This window comes from Sapajus apella, unplaced genomic scaffold (genome assembly GCF_009761245.1).
Source record: "Sapajus apella isolate SASKATOON/1434 unplaced genomic scaffold, GSC_monkey_1.0 scaffold18, whole genome shotgun sequence".
Lineage (NCBI taxonomy): Eukaryota > Metazoa > Chordata > Mammalia > Primates > Cebidae > Sapajus > Sapajus apella.
The window spans coordinates 25,380,326-25,400,262 of NW_022436958.1; the positions used below are offsets into that span (position 1 = coordinate 25,380,326).

Here is a 19,937-nt window from a genome sequence, read left to right on the forward strand (position 1 = left end):
AAAATATAAAAAAAAAAAAAAAAAAAAAAAAAAAAAAAAAAAAAGGATTTTATCATTCTATATAGATCAAGAGGTCCAGGAATATTTTAAAAGTGAATTTGTTATTAACATTATTACATCTTACAAACAATATTATTGTATGGGTAAGTTTATAGTTACACTTAAGTAGTTAAGAAACAATGTAATTTTTTAGTAATGTATAAAGACATTGCAGGAATTTGTACTTGAGTATAATTTTTGGAGATTATATTAAATTTAATTAATTTATTCTTTTGAGGCAGGATCTCATTGTGTCATCCAGGCTGGAAGGCAGTGGCATTATCATGGCTCACTGCAGCCTCAACCTCCTGGGCTCAAGCAATTCTGCCATCTCAGCCTCCTGAGCAGCTGGGACTACAGACATGCACCGCCACACCTGGTTAACATTTTTTATTTCTTGTAGAGACATCATCTCACTATTACCCATCATCTCACTGTTACAACATTTTAGAATCAATTTTATAGACAGGGATGACAGAAAGTACCATAGTTCTAGAAACTTTAATTGAGGACATTTTACATAGAGGAAAACCTGTATTTCCTCAAATTGTAGCACACCCTTTTAAAACTCTAGATTTCCTTTACCATCAAATAGACTAGAAATTAATTTTCCAACTTAATGAAGTTCGTCAGCCAAAATAACACCAGCATACATGCTATTATATAGTCTCCGTCCTTTTGGTCTTTTTATCTGCAACCCACAGCATATGTCAGTAGATTATAATTTAATTAGGAGATTTAATAAAAGCTGTATTCACTCCCCTGACACCACTTCTTTATGGAAAGTTTCATTATAGCCCTTCCACAGAATAGTATGTTTGAGTTTTATTCACAAAGGAAAACCACCTATTTTTATCTAGCATGATAGGTAATAAAGAAAACAAATCAGAATAATGTAAAAGAAAAAGTGAGAACAAAGAGCATTTTGCAACTTAAGATTGGCTCCAGATATGGATGAAAATTAAACGTGTTTCTGCTATAAGCATTAGCATAAGATCTTTGAGCTAAAAAATACTATAAATTCAATTCAAATCACTGTATTATGGTGGGAAATGGGCACAGACTCTGGAGAAAAATAAAAATTAAAAAAAAACTTAAAGTTGAATCCTGGTTTGACAAGGTCACTGGCTAGGTGATCTTTGGAAAATTATTTAATGTGTTATATTTGTCTCATCATTTTAACTGTGAGAAAATGGGCCCAGAGAAGTTAAAGGACTTTCCTTTTATTGCATAGTGGTTTAGCTGTAGATTACAGACAAAATATAAATTTCTTTTTATTCTTAACTAGTCAAAGATAGTTTATATAATACTATTCCATTAAAATGTCTGCCAAGAGGTTGTTCCTTTGTGATACTGAAATCATAATGTGACCATGGCCTTATTCTCATATCTGACAAGAAATACTAATTTATTTATTAAAATCACATTTTCTTTCAACATTAATTCTGATTAGGATTTTTATGCTGATATGAATAGCTAAAATGGTATTCTGTATCAGATGGGAAGGGCTAAATTATGCTATAAAAATATCCTGCAGTCTCAGTGGCTTAAAACTATTTATTTGTGACTCACAGTTCATGTCCATCATGGATCATTGGAGTTTTGCTCATCTGTTCATTGTATTAATTAAATAGTTACTTAGAGACCTCAGCTGTTAGAACAGCCTTTATCTTGAATTTTGCTGGTTGCATGTCAAGGAAAAGGTGAGCTCCAGAGGATATCCTCTTGACAATTAAATGCGCCAGTCTGGAAGTGACACACACATAATATCTGTCCCCACTTCATTTCCAGAACTAATCACAGACACATGGACTCACTCAATTAAAAGGGAGTCAGGTAATGTTATTTTACTCTTTCCTAGGAAGAGAGGGAGAATCAGTTATAGTTCGTAACAATACTAAAGACCATCATATGATTTATGAGGTATTACGGCCCTGTTTAGGACTGAAAAACTTTAAGAATAATTAATATGAAAACCTTCTGTGTAGACAAAAATGTTCTGTAAAATGCTCAGCCTTGAAGAGATACTGTTGGTGATTTGTGGCTTAAAAGTAAGTTTTTTCAATATCCATGTTTTCTATATAGCCATACCTATTCTTACTTGATTGTAAATTTTGGCAAGTATAAGTATTCTTCCCTATTGTTTTTTTTCACTTTCTGACAATTTTTTTCTTTTTTTTTAAATTATATTTTAAGTTCTGGTGTACATGTGCAGATTGTGCAGGATTGTTACATAGGTATACATATGCCATGGTGGTTTGCTGCATCCATTCCCCTGTCATCTACATTAGGTATTCCTCTTAACATTATCTCCCCAATCCCCCCACCCCCTGCTATCCCTTCCCAAGCCCTGCCATCCCCCAGTAAACCCAGGTGTGTGATGCTCTCCTCCATGTGTCCCTGTGTTCTCATTGTTCAACACCCACTTATGAGTGAGAACATGCAGTGTTTGATTTTCTATTCTTGTGTCAGTTTGCTGAGAATGATGGTTTCCAGTTTTATCCATGTCCCTGCAAAGGACATGAACTCATCCTCTTTTATGGCTGCATAGTATTCCATGGTGTATATATGCCACATTTTCTTTATCCAGTCGATCATTGATGGTCATTTGGGTTGGTTCCAAGTCTTTGCTATTATAAACAGTGCCACAGTGAACATATGTGTGCATGTGTCTTTATAGTAGAATGATTTATAATCATTTGGGATTTGACCCAGCAATAGAAATGCTACTTTTTTTTCTTTTTGCCTCCTAAACACTAGAGACAGATCCATAGCTTTCCTGATCCTTCTCACTACTCTGCATATTAATCATTCTGACTAGCTCTTTGGGTTAGTTACTTTTGGCTAATCCACTTGATTACTCCCGCATATTTGTTGTGTGTTGAAGTTGGACCACTTTATTACACAAAATAGTAATATAATATTACATACAGGATTTGAATGATATTACTTAGAAAGAGAAATTAGGGTCAAAAATGACCAAGGAGAAAAGAAATGAAGGAAATGGTGGAGATGGAGGTTGGCAAGACAATTTAGACTAAGGGTCATTAGAAATGGTGAAACTACATTGGTCATTTATTAGGATTAGAAAGCAAGTTCCTAAAAGGATAAGAGATTAAGTAGTTTGTGCCAGAGCAATAAAATCATTGGTTTCTCTTTATTCCATTTATCTTGCTTATAGATAATATAGTATTACTATTCATTTCAGTCCAAGAAGATACTAGTCTCCTGTTTGACATAATGACATCAAGATTCTTCTCTGATTATCTAACCTGGCAGGAACACCCAGGGGTGGAGTCTGAGCTCAAGTCTCACATATTCAGTCCCTAGGAAGTGACTGTTATTGCTAGCTTTCATCCAAGCAAGACTAATAAGTATTTTCCCTATACAATAGGCCCCAAATCATGCTATCCTACCTCAAGATCTTATAAGAAAATTACCAAGAGGCTAAAATATTCATGGTTAAGACTTCCCAATAAAGAAAAATAAGTATTCATTAATTTTGTTTCAATTACCATTAACTTTCCATGAAGTATACATTCTTTATTAGTGGTACATAAGATTTGCTGTGATCACTGGTTAAACACTTATATTTAAATGTTTCTTCAGAGTTAGACAAGTTAACAAAATATCATGAATTTTCCTTTGTTTTCAATTATTTTTTAATTACAAAAGAATACTAGTTAAATGGAATTAAAATGAAATAAGCCAAATGGCTTAAGCTAGTTTTTATATACTTCCAAAACCTATGAAGCAAGACACAATATGACTATTTTTCTATTTCAACCTTTTATTTTTGGGATAAAGGATCATTCATCTACAATATAATATAAACTGTGCTGATAATATTTGTTTGTATAGGTGGTTGAAGTTTGAAGAAGATGTGGAAGATGGAGGAGAAAGGTGGAGCAAGCCTTATGTGGCTACTCTTTCATTGCACAGCTTGTTTGAGTTGAGAAGTTGTATTCTGAATGGAACTGTGTTGCTGGACATGCATGCCAACACTTTAGAAGAAATTGCAGGTATATTTTTTCTCTCTTAGTCTATTTTATAGGTACAGCTACTTTTTTGTTACTCTCTTTTCCTTATAATTCAAAATATGTATGAACTTTGGAAAACTAATTCTCATAATCACTGTGTGAGGCCTTAAAAGTCATTTTCTCTTACCCTGTTATTTGAAGTAAAAGAAGCTGAATCTCAGAGAAATATTGTCTAATTCGGCAGTGCCAAGTCTAGGACAAGAACCTAGTGTCTTGATTCCCATTCATCATTTGTTTTCATTATCACATTTAGATTCTCACCACTAGAAATTTAAAGGAAAAAAAGAAAACCTCATACTAAATACTTATTTTCAATAGTCAAACACATGAAATAACCAAATGAAAAATGTAAATAAACAGGAAAATGTTGGTTTAGAGTGGACACAGAAAGTTATGGCCATTTATTTTAAACTTAATTAAAACTCTTGAATTCCAGAGGAAGTCAAGTGATACAGTTAAGATTTGTTTTGTAATTCAATACTATAACCTGTCCCTAGGATGAATGATTAGTGTTAGAATCCAATGATGTCTTATAATACAGACTGTTATATTTAGGAAATGTGTTATTATTACAGAAATTGAGTAAAAAACTCCTGCATCTTTTTACCAGAAGACAAACATATTTTAGTAAAAACAAAATAATACAAAAACACAGAAATGAATTTTGAAAGAGTATAAATGAAATTATTGATGGAGGTTTTTAAAATACAAATAAAGTGGATACAGGGAGGGGAGCACTACACACTGGGGTCAGTTGGGGGGAAATAGGGGAGGGACGGTGGGGGGTGGGGAGCTGGGGAGAGATAGCAAGGGGAGAAATGCCAGATGTAGGTGATGGGGAGGAGGAAGGCAGCAAATCACACTGCCACGTGTGTACCTATGCAACAATTTTGCATGTTCTTCACATGTACCCCAAAACCTAAAATGCAATAAAATAAATAAATGGGGGGGGGGAAAGAAAAGAGGCAGTTTAAAAAATTATTAGTTTGGGAAAAAATAAAATTCGTTCCATGTAATATTTATTTGTGATATAGAAAGACCTAATACTTTAAGCATATTATAGAAATGAAAAAAACTGTATGTGTGTTTTTACTTATATATAATAGAATAATGTATTAGAAAAATAACATATCTAATTTAATCTGTAGACAGCCCTGTGAAGTAGATGTCATTCTTATTTTTCAATCAGAAAATAGAACCTCTAAAATTGTCATGGCCTAGATTTCACCCAAGGGCCCCTAACTTTAAGCCTAGTGTTTTTTCTATTCCATTACAACTTTTGTCTGAAGAAAAAGAGATGTCTTGAAGTGGATGTCACCCAAATTTTGATGGCACATTTATCACCTTAAAAATTATTGATTTAGTCATTGGTGTTGATAGGCATTGCAGTATGTGTAAAACAGAAAGATAAGCGGTCCTCTTCTGTTTCATATAACATGTGTAAAGAGATTATTCTTTAAATTATATAACTGTAGCCTAAAAGACTTTATAAAGTTAAACATATATGTATAATTTTTAGAAGTATGCAGGCTACTGTATAGTGTTTAGCTGCACCAAATCAAGAGAAAAAGATTAACATAGAAATTAGCAAACTCCCTATGAATGCTGAAATAGTAACTATCCAACTCAGTTTCTTACCTTTACATTACAGGGTCTTGCTAATACCCAATAAACATTTTTATATTTTAATTAAGAATAAAACAGCCAGGCTTTTCATACTACTTTGAAGTATAGAAAGCTCTTAAGTTTGTAATTATCTTTCTAATACTCAAGCCTGGGGCCTGGTATTATTATTGTTATCCTTATTTCATAAATAACGAAGCTAAGATTTAGAACGTTAAAGACCTTGGTCTAAGGGGTTTGTTTTTGCTGCTTAAATACATGACGGTGTTACCTTTGAAAATAGATTAATCCAAATACATTTTGAAATGGGAAACGAAACTGTCACATTCTACCACCTGGCAAAATTAGCCTCATAACACACCCTTTATACTTTTGCCAGTCTTTACATTTCTTAAATTATGTAATTTCTAATGCTTTTCTCAGAATTCCTATGAGGAAATTTTCCCCCGGTAATTTGACTGAAACACAGTTCATTTTATCACCTTAGTTTACTTTCATTGTCTAAAATTATGCTACTTTTTCCTAACTGTGTCCCCCTTTCCCAAGCTAAATTTTGTAGAATATGTGAAGGTTAACTGGGTTAAATCTAGTCTTTTCAAGCAAATTACATTCTCCAAGTCTATCCTTACAGTGAAAGTAGTTCAATGACGTCTTGATACCCTAAATAGCTTTTTAGAATTCTTTCTGCTCTTCTAATTAGGGTGTATCTTTCTGACTTTGAAGTAGCCCAACCTGAATGTCCCATTTTTCAGTGTAAAGCAGTCTGTAAAATGACATTTAGAATATGTCAGTGGTTTAGAGCTAACATCACATAGAAAAATATGATTACAAATATTTGTGTAGATCATTACCTTAGATTCCTTTACAATCATTACTGAGAGTCCCTCTCATTGATAACTATAATTTGAGTAAATTTAAAAGTTACTTATTTGTGCCCTCAATATAATCTCATTAAAACATTTTCTCTCTATTGCTTGTAATTTTCTTATTGTTTATTTCTATTTTTATTTTATAAAAAATGAGCTGCGTTACTAAGTTGGTAATAAATAAGCATGCTTTCCATTTCTAAGACCTCTAACTTTGCAAAGTATTTTCACATCATTATATTTTATTATCATAACAATGTATGAAGTAGGAAAGAACTATTTCTTAATAAACAGATAAATAGAAAGTTTCTTATCGAAGATGACCTTTGCAGAAATTGAAATAATTATTTTACTAACCTATAATCATAATTTTTTTTAGATGGGGTCTCATTATGTTGCCCAGGCTAGTCTCAAACTCCTAGGTTCAATCAATTCACCTGCCTCAGCTTCCCAAAGTGCTAGGATTACAGGCGTGAGCTACGTGCCCAGCCATAATTTTTGTTTTATTCTATTTCATGATACTTTGTGGGTATAGTGATTAATAGTCAGCCCTGAAACTTTTTCCTCAGCTCTTATTTATTATTATTTTTCTCTCTTAGCCATAATTCACATACATTAGTCACTAGTTTTAGTTTTACAAAGCTAAGTGTTAAGAGTTTACCTTTAAAGCTTCTAATCACTAGTACTTTGTGAATGCACAGGGTTTGCAGTATTGATGTTTTTCAGACATTTTCTAGTAGATGAATATGATCCAGATATTGTTTTGTAATGATCAAGGATCTTTACATCAATGTTCTGATATGTTTTTAACAGACTCAAATAATTCCTTAAGATATTTTTGTAGACTTAGTATCAAAAAATCCCATTTGTATCTGGCAGGTCTGTCAAGAATTTCTGGTATAATTAAAGTGGGATTTTCTTTTGGCTAAAGTTAATTTAAAATATATCTGTTTCCCAATGTTTCAGGAAACTCAATAAGTTTAAACTTTATCCTTCAAAACATTACTTAACCTTTTCAAATCTAAAATTCCCCAGATATATTTTCTTACCACAATTTAGTCTGATATGGAGATTAATTGTATTGAATATGTTTCTGAATTATATTCATATAAATTACAGGGAATTTTGTGGTCTGTGTTAATGTCTTTGAAATTAAGCATTATGAAGATTAATGATGAAAATATCCCCTCTGTGGTATGTGTATACTTTAACCTAATTCTGTCAATGAGAATTAGGAAGAAATTAAAACCAAAGCAAAGTTAGTACAATGGACAGATCATCAAACATAGCCCCCAACTCATTTAAAAAGAAATAGGAATGCTTTTACACTGTTGATGGGAGTGTAAATTAATTCAACCACTGTGGAAAACAGTGTGGCAATTCCTCAAGGATCTAGAAATAGAAATACCATTTGACCCAGCAATCCCACTACTGGGTATATACCCAAAGGATTATAAATCATTCTATTATAAAGATACATGCATATGTATGTTTATTGTGGCACTGCTCACAATAGCAAAAACTTGAACCAACCCAAATGCCCATGAATGATAGACTGGATAAACAAAATGTGGCACATATACACCATGGAATATGATACAGCCATAAAAAGGATGAGTTCATGTCCTTTGCAGGGACATGAATGAAACTGGAAACCATCATTCTCAGCAAACTGACACAAGAACAGAAATGCATGCTCTTACTCATAAGTGGGTGTTCAACAGTAAGAACACACAGACACAGGGAGGGGAACATTACACACTGAGGCCTGGGGGTGGGGAGCTCCTGGAGGATAACATTAGGAGAAATACCTAATGTAGATGATGGGGTGATGGATGCAGCAAACCACCACCATGGCATGTGTATACCTGTGTAACAAACCTGCACAATCTGCACGTGTACCCCAGAACTTAAAGTATAATTTAAAAATAAATAAATAAATAAAATAAATGTTTTTCAGGGAAAAAATAAAATCTTTCATTGAAAAAAGAATCTAGTTTGCTCCACTGAATCTAATTATAGATTTGAAAGTATAGGAATAACCATATATTTTTTAACTTGCCTATACTGTGACAATCCTTGGTCTGAAAAGTAAGTGTTCTATTGTAATTTACATCTTTAGTACACATAATCCTGTTAGTGCTGGAAACCAAACTACAGAATTTAGGAACTTCATATCAAATTCCTCCATCTCCCCCAATATCCTTTAAAGATAAGACAATGGGTTTTCAAAACGTTGAGATGATGATCTTCAAAAACACAGAGATTTATATAGAATCTGCAATATGTCATAGCCTCTAGGGGCTTTCATTCAAGATGGATTATGATAAAAGTTACGTGATAGGATGAAAAACAATTTTTCATTTTTCTGAGGCCTTTTTCCACAAGTACTACTAGTGCTTCTAGACCCTACTTAATGTTAGTAGAGTGTGACCTATTTGTCCTTTTTTTTTTCTTGCTTTATCTCTTATCATCCAGATCCTGGGGCAGACTAGACTGTATTATTTAGTCATTCTAGCCTGCTGAGATTGCAGGACTTCCCTCTGGACCCAAAGCCATTATGGTCCATTATCCTTTCACACTTTTCAAGTTAATACTAATATATATCGTAGTGGTGAAAAGAACAATGTAAGTGATTACTAATTCAGATTCCTTTTGGTACTTAAATCTTACCCCACTGTAAGTTATATTCTTAAGGAAAATGATTAATTTTTTCCGGACAAGATATAATTTGATACAGCTATAATTTGGAGAAGTTTACTGTGTATTTCTCTTTAACTAACGAACAGATGAGTATGTTTTTTCTTTTACATTTACTTTTCCATATGTAACTGTTTCAAATAAAAATATTATATTTGGAAAGCTGTGAAGATAGTGACCTATGAGTTTTGTAGTGTTCGAGCCTGGAAACATTGTGCTTTAATAGAAATTAAAAATCATAAATGCATTCAAGGTTTACTATGTGATTACTTTTAATTCTGACTAGAATATTGAATGGGGAATTCATATCATGGCTTATGGTGGAACTGCCTTACAATGATATCATATTGGTATTCATATTTATAACCACTTTACAACTTCCATTATGAAGTATATGCATATTTTATATACATTTTTCCATCTTAGCAAGGTTTCAGTGTAATGTCATATATGTTGACAATTTATTATCTCCTTTATTTCAGATTAACCCAGGGGTATTATAACTACTGATCTCCAAAGAACTGAAAAATAGATTTAAATATTATTCTATAGTATCATACATTTTCAGAATTGGAAGGGACCTTTGAGGTAATTATAGTGACTGACTTTCAAACATTCCAGGTATATATTATGGGTGACTTCCAAATATTCATTCTACCTCTTTCCATTGTAAACACAAAAATGATAGAGAAAACTATACCCCATGTGCCAAATATGGCCTACTGTCTGATTTTGTAGGGCATTTGAGCTAAGAATGGTGATTATATTCTAAATGGTTGAAAAATAATAAAAAAAAAGTTAATATATTTGATGTAATATTATATAAAAATCAAATTTCAGCATCCATAAAAAAGTTTTATTGGAGCATAACTAGGCTCATTTGTGAAAGCCTTTAGCTGCTTTCCTGCTACAAAGGCAAAGTTCAGTATTTGTGACAGAGATCATGTGGCCTACAACACCTAAAATATTCATTAGCTGGCTCAGTACAAAAAGAGCTTGTCTATCTCTGGTTTAGAGAATTAACTCTAGAGCGAAGGGCAATTCTTTATTAGCCTAAGTCAGTCAAATGAATACCATCTTCTTTGCCAGTGGTTAGTTCAAGATGGGCAGGGCTATGTCAGTTAGACTTAGGATAATTTTTCCTGGCCAGGGAAAAAAATAACTCTTCTAAGAGAAAGTCACAAAATACCAATATATTTCTCATTGTATATGAACAAAAATATATATTTCCTTGTTGCTGCTGGAAGCCACCTTATTACCAGAAGGAAAATCAGCGTGAGATTAAAGCTTACTCTAGAGGAGGAGAGGTTAACAGAATCACAGAGAAGCAGAATTAGAGCCAATTTAACTTTGGTCTTTCTGTTATGTGAGTCAATAAAATTGTTTTAGATAGTTTAATTTGAGTTTTCTGCTGTTGATAAGCCCAGTTTTGTCTCTGCTTGATAAACTGTTATAAAATATGAATGTATTAAAACCCACCACAAATTTCAAACCAGGAACCCATAATCTATGTAATGAAAATTGGAAAGAAAATCCTGTACTGGGAAATAATTACTTATAGCCTCAATATTCCAATCAGTGCATCAGGTGCTTTATGTCATTAGTCTTGTCATCAACATATGATATAGATATTATTACCTCCATTCTACAAATAAGGACACTGAGGCTGTTCAACTCTGCAAAGTCATCTAGCTAGAATGTCATAAAGTGGCCTAAATCTGTCCCCTAATTCATTTCCCTTTCACACTGAAGGAAAACATTGTTGGTAAGGGAGCATTCTCCTAACTTTAAAACTTTTATTGTACTCAAAAAGGAAGTGGAAGGCAGTTCATTGTGATCTGCTTTACATAAGGTGTTAATGCCTAAAAAAATTAGAGATCACATTTGATAATCAGAAGGCAGATTAATTACACAAACGTTTATTGATTTGATCTTAATATCACTAAGAAACTTAAAATGCCTTTACTAATCTACTTTATTGACATCTTTGATACTATGTATGGTGAATAATCTGCTTAATTATAGACTTCTGAAATTTCACCTTCCAGTCTTTGTTTTGCAGTTATAAAGTATCTTTTTAATCTAACATTCTCAAGGGAGTGTGTTTCAAGGAAAGTTTGAGAAAGGGCTGATTTTCTATCCATATGAAACAGAATTGTTTACTCTCCAAATTCAGCAGCTAGATTGCTTCATAGGCCTCCTTGCATCAGATTTTCACAGATAGACTTGTGTTTACTTAATGAGGAAACAAGAAAATTATTCTGTACTAGAAAATGCGAAGAATATTATAATATACATATAAGACCACTTTTCAAATTTAAACACACTATGAATTTTGATATTATCTCTATACATATTCCTACCATCAGTGTGAATAATGAGAAATAAAGAATTTTCTTCTCAATGCAACTATATCCATTTGAAAAATAATACTTAATAAGAATTATATATTTAAAATAGAATGGTTCATAATTAAAATTTGCCCAAGTCCTTCTTGTGCAACATTTCTACAATGGAAGATAAATTTCTGCTTATAAAACCATACTTAGAAATTTTTTAAGGAAGTTTTTCCTATTTCAAGATGAATAATATTGTTTAGGGCTTGCATATTTGGACTCAGTGGTTCACGGCTGGCATATGTGCTAGAGGAAAGCTGTGCTCATCTTCTTCCGGCCTTTTCTCTTCAGATATGGTTCTTGACCAACAAGTGAGCTCAGGGCAGCTGAATGAAGATGTACGCCATAGGGTTCATGAGGCATTGATGAAACAGCATCATCATCAGAATCAGAAAAAACTCACCAACAGGATTCCCATTGTTCGTTCCTTTGCTGATATTGGCAAGAAACAGTCAGAACCAAATTCCATGGACAAAAATGGTAAATGTTTGTTTATTGTGCTCTTTGTGTCTGCAGTAGATCTCTGAAATATCAAAGGGCTTCTAATCTTTTAAAATATGTTTTATAAGAAAATGATTTTTTGAAATTCAGGTTATTGTGAACTCTTGCACGTGAGTATATGGTCTTATTATGAAGCATCAAATTGTAAAAATTTTAGAAAAGAATTTAATTTTCCCGAAAGGTTCAGGGAAAAAAATGCAAATACCAAATAAGGTCCTAGCCTTTGTCCTGTAGCTTAAAAATGTAATGAAGGGCTTTGACTTATGCCATCATGGTCATCATCTAGTGTTTGTAGAAGAAAGACATTGGTTTCATGTTGCTCATAGTTAACAAATTCCAATAGAGGAAATGAAAAGGTGGCTTTACATTCATTAAGGCTGATTCCAGTTCAAGGGCTCATTGCTGTTTGTGGTGCGGCATCTTCAACATCGATGGAGCCACCCCACTTACCATCTTCATACACCAACATAGATGACCACTGTTGTTTCCTAGCAATCTTGACTTACTATGATTTATGCTCCAGACGATTTTATCTTTCCTGTATTTTTTGTTCTCTCCTTGCATTTATTTAACTCATCATCATTTGCACTAAGGAAGTTGCTTAGGAATCTCCTGTTATCATCCATCCTTTCCATTATTCTCATGAAAAAAAAAATGAGATTACCATGAAGATGATTTGAATTTGTTAAACTTCAATCAGCTTTAAAAGTTTCCAGTTCTAAGAGATAAAAATTAATGAAAAGTATTTTCAAATGCTTTACTGGAAAGACTGATTTCCACAAATGGATGAAAGCACATGTATTGACAGCATGAAATATCATGTAATCTCACCCTATTTTCAAAAGCTTCAAAGATGCCTTAAATAAAAATGTATGAAAATTAGTTTTCTCCAGACTTTACTTCATATGGGAATTTTAATCAGTTTTCATACTGCTGAATTAAATATACATACATAAACAAATATTAAGAAATGCTTTATTAAATAGATAAAGATGATTAGGTATGATTTTTTTTGTCTCAGAATGTAAAACCAGTTTGTTAATGACAAAAATCATTTTTGAAATACTCATTTGATTTTTGTGACTTTTTATTGACTGAATATAAATCATTTTTGTTACATAGAAAAGTGTATAGTTGTACATATATTAAGTTCAATAAAATAATTGTGAATACTTTATGACAAAAACCAACTTGTGTTTATAGAGTCTACTGAACAATCTGAGGAGGTTTAACTTGCTTGGAATAAAATCGTATATTTAAAACATATTTATATTCTAAATCACAATTTGCTTTAAAATATGTGATATGTAAGGTAACAAAACTTCAGGCTCTTATATTCTAAGAGATGTATTACAAAAGTAGTGCTTTTGTTATGCTTATAATTCTAGTATTTATTTGGTATGATAATGTTAAAATAGACTCAGATATTTACTAATTTTGGCTATGGACTTACGTCTGCATGATTCCAAAAACTTTATTAAAATATACCCAGGAATTAACTTTCTAAGGATGCATGCAGATTTTATAAAAATGAACTCTTGCCTTCATGACTTTTGCTGGAAATCAGATAATAAGATATATATCTTTGAGAAAGAGGCATGTTTTTTCAAAGAGGCAAGGATCTTGGATTTTGAACTGCTTATGATTTATATATTAAATTTCATTGGAGATAATGTTTACTATACAAATAATTTCATTGCATTTTGTTTTTTTGAGGTAAGAGGCTATAGAATTTATTGGATCAATTATTTATTGTAATATGATGCAGATCTAGGCACACTGTTTGTTACTACTTTAAACTTCTATTAAACATAAGAAGAGATGATAGAATTATAACTGTGAATCACAAATCTACATATAGATACAAGGTTTTCTGAGAGCCTGCTTTTTGTCTTATTTAAGAAATGATTTGGTTTTCCCGAAAACCAGAATCTGAGTGGTTCTGAAGTGATTCTGTCACCATCTGTACAATCAGCCTTTATCTGAACACATACAATCTTTTTGAGGCATACGTAAGGGCAATAAAAACTTGGAAACATTTCTAATAAGATTCATATACCCAATTAAGTATTGTTGTAGAGTATGCTGTCAGAAGTGGTTTTCTAAGCCTAAGCTTATAACACCTCCTTATGACTCTGTTTTGCTTCCTCACACACTTTGCATAATTATGTGTGTTGAGAATTCTGAAAATATGTATAGACTTCACCAATTTAGAAATAAATCTCCTACCCAAAAGTGAAAAAAAATATGAAAGACCTTTACTACTAAGATTCTCAATCTACTTATGAACTCTAAAACCTAACAAACTCTAGATATATAAACAAATTGAAATTAATAGCCATAAATATAAATTGGACATTCTGTTTTAAATATGCAACAGAGATTTAAATTTTTGTGCAATAATACAGAGAGATGCAAAAGGATTTCAAAACTCAAAAAAGTAAAGGTGATACTATTAATTTTTAAAAATCTCCTGAGTAAAATCTATTATGCAAAACGATTGGCTTTAAAAAATATTATAGAATAGAAATTAAATAGAGCAAAGATGTTTCCAGAAACTTGAAAGCAGAACACATTTTCCTCCCTAATCATAGTGGTAGAAGTAAGTCCCTGCTTCTTGTTTAATGTGTGCTGAAATTTCTTCAAAAACAAATTGATGCTTATGTAGATAAGTCTGAAAGAGTCATAGAGAATAAAGTTTCTACTTCTTAATTGACTTATATCTTGAGTGTGCTACCTTGGCAATACTCTCAGGGGTGAAATATTCAGACACTGTATTTCAAATGGGGTCTTCCCTGTTTTATAGATTATGTTAATAAAATAGTATATTTCCTTTATCTTCTCCTTCCCTAGTCTACTATCTTTTGTTCATTCCTTTTTTAGTGATTTGTGATAATTTGTCAATCTCATCTCTAAATACACTAGTTTACTTTTTTGAATAATTTTTTTCTTGGTATTCCACATTTATCTTCAGGGCTAACATGCAGGATGCTATGGATTCACCATGCATTTTTAATGCCACCATGCTGTGTTTAACTTTCACTTTTCATTAAGCATCAAAACTGTGAGAATTAAATGTCTGATTCTGGTGTTTCAATAAAAAGTGACAGTTACATTTGGCAAAACAACAGCAAAAATAATAGAAAAATAATATCTACTTTGACATTAGTACCCTGAAAAGAATATGAGTGATAAAACACTCAAAATAAATATATCAAAAATATTCAAATAATTATTTGTACTAGGAAGATTTTCTAAAACTAAAAAGAAGACTTTTGTGTTAAGCGATCTAGAAGGCAAAATGTATCAGTATCTGTATTTATCATTTGGGTCGTGTATTCAATTGCCTTTTGAGACATTGGGATTATGAATCTATTATAAAATATTATTGCCCCATGATAATTTTCATATTTTTGAAGATAATTTGAGATTATTAGTTTTCTTAAGCATAGTGTGTCTTTATTCTGCTCTATTCTTTACCAATAATTTTTAACTCTATTGGTTTTCCTTCACATATCTTTCGTCTTTCCTAATCTGAATACTTTCCAGTTGTACCTTTTATTTAGGATCTCAAAAGGAATTACAGTGCAGAAAGTCTCTAACTACTGTTCAAAGCCATAGGTTACTGAAGAACAGTTATTTGGGAGGATGGGACATAAAGTTCACTCTTTAGGCCTGGGTAGATTTCAGCCTTTAAAGCAATGTACACATACATATTGTGCATGGTATTTATTTATGGTGTTGGAAATCAGATTTATTACATTATACTTGCTTCTTTTACAAATGCTGTACTTTTAATTTTCAGATGCATGCTGTCTTTATGTATTTAGATATTTATATGTTTTATTGCTTTTTTAATACAATGGTCTCATAAATAAGATATCCAGAGTTTAAAGTTTGTCCCTCATAATGTTTTACCCTTGAAGAAAAAACTAAAGCTAGAATAATAGTTCTTAAAATTGCTTGAGATAAAACATATTAAAATATTTGTGTATATTAAATAATTAAACATTGTTTAATAAATATGATATTTTCCACTGTTCCAAGAAAATTGAGATGACATTACTGACACAACTGATGGGTCTGCCTGGAGGCTGTATTGTCATTACACTTTTGGAATGTCAAGACTAGATTTTAAGAGTGAACATAATTCTAGTATGATGTGTTAGAATTTATTTCTTATATGCATTAATTATTTCCAGGCATACTAATTTTTCTCCAAGTTTAACTGTGTGCATACTTTTCATGTTTTTGAAGTGTAGCTCACCTAATCAACATTTTCTAAATATTTAGCCCTCTTTCTTCATGTTTTCTATTCCCATGAATAAATGTATTGTTACACATGTATGTAACTTTGTCATTCATCTTTATATTTCTTTATTTTGCTCTGTCTTGTGTCTGTCTCTAACAGGCTCATCTCATCTCTGTACCTCCCTCATCTCCTACCCTTTGGGTACTCTAAATGCGTTGAAGGTTTCTGAGGTAGTGTAACCCAGCTTGGTCTCTAGGTTAATAGTAATGTACCTTCATGTCTTCATCCCAGTTTCCTTCTAGTGCACGTGATTTACAGTGGATTAAGCAGTAGAAAGTAATGATACATTTATGCAGTATATTCTATTGATATAAATTTGGCCAAATATAAATTTGAAAGTTGCTACACTGCTGTTTTATAATACATATGTGCATACTTAAAGAAGAGAACGATAGCCAAAGACAAATGAGTTAATATAATACTCAACAGGGTTTTTGAGAATATACCTTTTGTTTTCCAATAATGAGGTGCTTTAATAATACTGCTTACAGTTATGAAATAGTACTTTTGATGTAATCTCATGTTCTTTCCCCGCAACTTTATGATAAAGAAAATGACTTTGCCAGTTTCATGATACACTTAGTGAAAAAGTTATGTTGTAACAAGCAGGAAAACAGAGCTTCATTTTTCTAGTCAGTATTTACTCGAAATACTCTTAATTTTCTCCTACGCTTCCCTCATATCTATTATAATTTGCCCTAGAAAAATACATGGTCTATAGTAACTTTTTATCTGACATATATGATCCCTACATGGAGGTCCAGAGGAAAAAAAATAAATTCATATAACTCAAAAAAAGGAATTCAAATGGGTGGTAACATGAATACTATATAATATGCATCTTAATTGATAAGATACCAAACAAATATTAGAAATTTTGATTTAAGGTGAAGAACTCTTGAGCTTAACAGGTCAGAAAAATGTATTTAGTAAATAGCAAGGGATGATATTAGGTTTCTCAAATGTTTCTATTTACATTTAAATAATCACAGATACCAGTTAATCTTAGTGATACCCACTTTTCATTAGTTTTTAAATAACTTACTCTGAATATAATAAGATTACTGAATTAATGTCTTTTTTCAGTGATCTCATACCTCAAAATTATGTGGGTATTGTAATAACAGAAATAATTAAACATTGCAATGACATTCATTTATAGGAAATAATATGGGCAGTGATCAGTGGACAAAGGTAACATTAAAAAACAGGTAAAAAGCATTTGTAAGTACTGTGGTATAGCACTTTAAAAATTACTGTGTACAACTAGCATTCATAAGGCTTCCACACATATATGAATGCTAAATCCTAACTTTATACTAATTTTTTTCCACTAGGAGAAAATGTCCTGGCAAATTCTTTGTAATTCTGTTAGGAAAATATTCACTTCTGGCTAAAAGTAAAATTATGTATTTAAAAATTGTCATTCTGTGAACCACTATTGCCTTAGACATCACCGAGAAAATAAGAGATGCCCTTCCAAAATCTGAATTTTTAAAATTCTTCTTATGTAATAGTATTTCAGTTAATGGAATTAATTTTGAAATTTATTCCCATCATTTTCTTCTGAAAGGTGGCAATAATTGGCATAAACTAAAGAAAAATATATTTAAACAAAGATTACAATTGATCACAGAACTATAAAAATTATTTTTAATTTATGAGGTTTCAATTAGTTCTATGGACTATAATTCATGTGTGAATGTTAGTTATATATATACAGCAAATAAAATGTTAAGCTTTTAAAAAAAACTTCTGTTTTTTCAAAATAACCCAATTCAAACTTGTTACCTTAATTTTTAAAGATTATGTATTCATTGTTCTATATACTACCAATACATTGTTCTATATATTACCAATACATTGTTCTATATACTATTTTATTTTTAGAAATACTAACAAGATTTGAAATGCTATTTAAACTTTGCAGAACTTTTGATGTGAATAAATATATTTAATTATGAATATTTACTCCTATTATTTACTACTACTCTGAAATATGAAATATAAACAATTTGTGGTTTTTCTATCATGGGCTAGTAGTTTTTATGCTTCTTATATTAACATCCATTCTATAGACATATCTAAAATCTAGGACTAGTAAGAAGTTTACTGTAATCTGATATGTATCCTGCTAGTTAAGCTCTCAACTAGGTCATTATCAACATCACTTAAAATGTTTATAAAAAATAGTTTCTAAATTCCTTCTTCATTATCAACCATATAAGGTAATATTTTATAAAATTATTCTTATTTTAGAACAAGAATAGCATACAACAGTAAATCTCAAAATATATTACTTATAATTATTACATATAATATTATTAATTACTGTAATTATTTACAAGGAGAATTACAAGTATCAGTGTTTTAAAGATACTTCCTGAGCTGAAGATAATTTATGCAATAGTCTTCTTAAAATATACAAATGAAAACATAAGGTATTCAATTTCTTCAAATTTTAAGTTTCCATATATTTTCTATCCAATTCAAAATTTAATCTCTTCAAAGTTAATGATTTTGCACCGGTTTGACTTTTGTTTGGTATGTGTTCGGTGATAGAACTAAATAATTGTTCTTCCATGTAGATTTATACCACATTAAATGAATTATTATAAGAAAGCAGATATATGTTAAATTTTTCCATGACTTGAATTTCACCACTCAATTTTACAGAATAGTCAATAAATTTAGTTTTAAATATATCTAATGTTCTAACTCATTAAAATATGGAGAATGATGTGAAACTGGTGATTGAAGACATCTGTTAGTAGCACAAATGCATTATGTAAAAGGTTTTTTAAAACTACAGTTATTATTTTGAGAATGGTAAATTGAAAGGCTGCTAATGAACAGTTCACAGTCATAGCTGCACATTGTGGTTAGAAATGGGAGAATGAAAATAATTTATGTAGCTTTCTGACATTTATCTGAAGTTTATACATTTCCCTAGAATATGCTATAATCAGAATTTGTGAACATGGTTTGAGGTGAACTTATTTTAAAAAGTCATTTGATTTTTATCTTCTCCAGATATATTCTTTTACATTGTTTAATGAAAGCAGTGAAATCTTTAAGTTCTAGAAGAATATTAATCCTATTACTTTCTGGCATTATAACAACTTTAAACCATGAAATTATTCCTATTAATAAATGACCCCTGCTTGAGAGGCTTGCTGATCCAAAAAGCAAAATTATAGTAATATTTGAAAGTAAATAATTAGTATTTTTAGCTGCAATTGGTAATTTCTAGGTAACAAAGAATAAATGGGGTTTTAGGAGATAAAGAAATGGGTTTTTGTGGGGGGTTTTGCATTTACACTGGGAGTTTTGAGAAATTCAGAGAGAGACTGAAGTAATGAGAAATGACACTAAAGGCGAATTTAGAATAAAATTAGGATTTAGGTAGATAGAAGAGCCAGGCAGAGAGACTACTTCTAACATCTATAATGGATGTGAA

General features: G+C 31.3%; 1 protein-coding gene across 20 annotated transcripts in view; it reads left to right on the top strand.

Moving 5' to 3' along the window:
• The window catches only part of SLC4A10 (solute carrier family 4 member 10), a 350,715-nt gene that overhangs the window by 226,673 nt on the left and 104,105 nt on the right, over positions 1-19,937 (top strand). For all 20 annotated transcript variants that reach the window (XM_032286540.1, XM_032286535.1, XM_032286537.1 and 17 more), the window contains 2 exons: positions 3,901-4,061; positions 11,956-12,144. In XM_032286540.1, the coding sequence (XP_032142431.1) occupies positions 3,901-4,061; positions 11,956-12,144 (350 nt within the window). The remainder of the gene's footprint in view (positions 1-3,900; positions 4,062-11,955; positions 12,145-19,937) is intronic.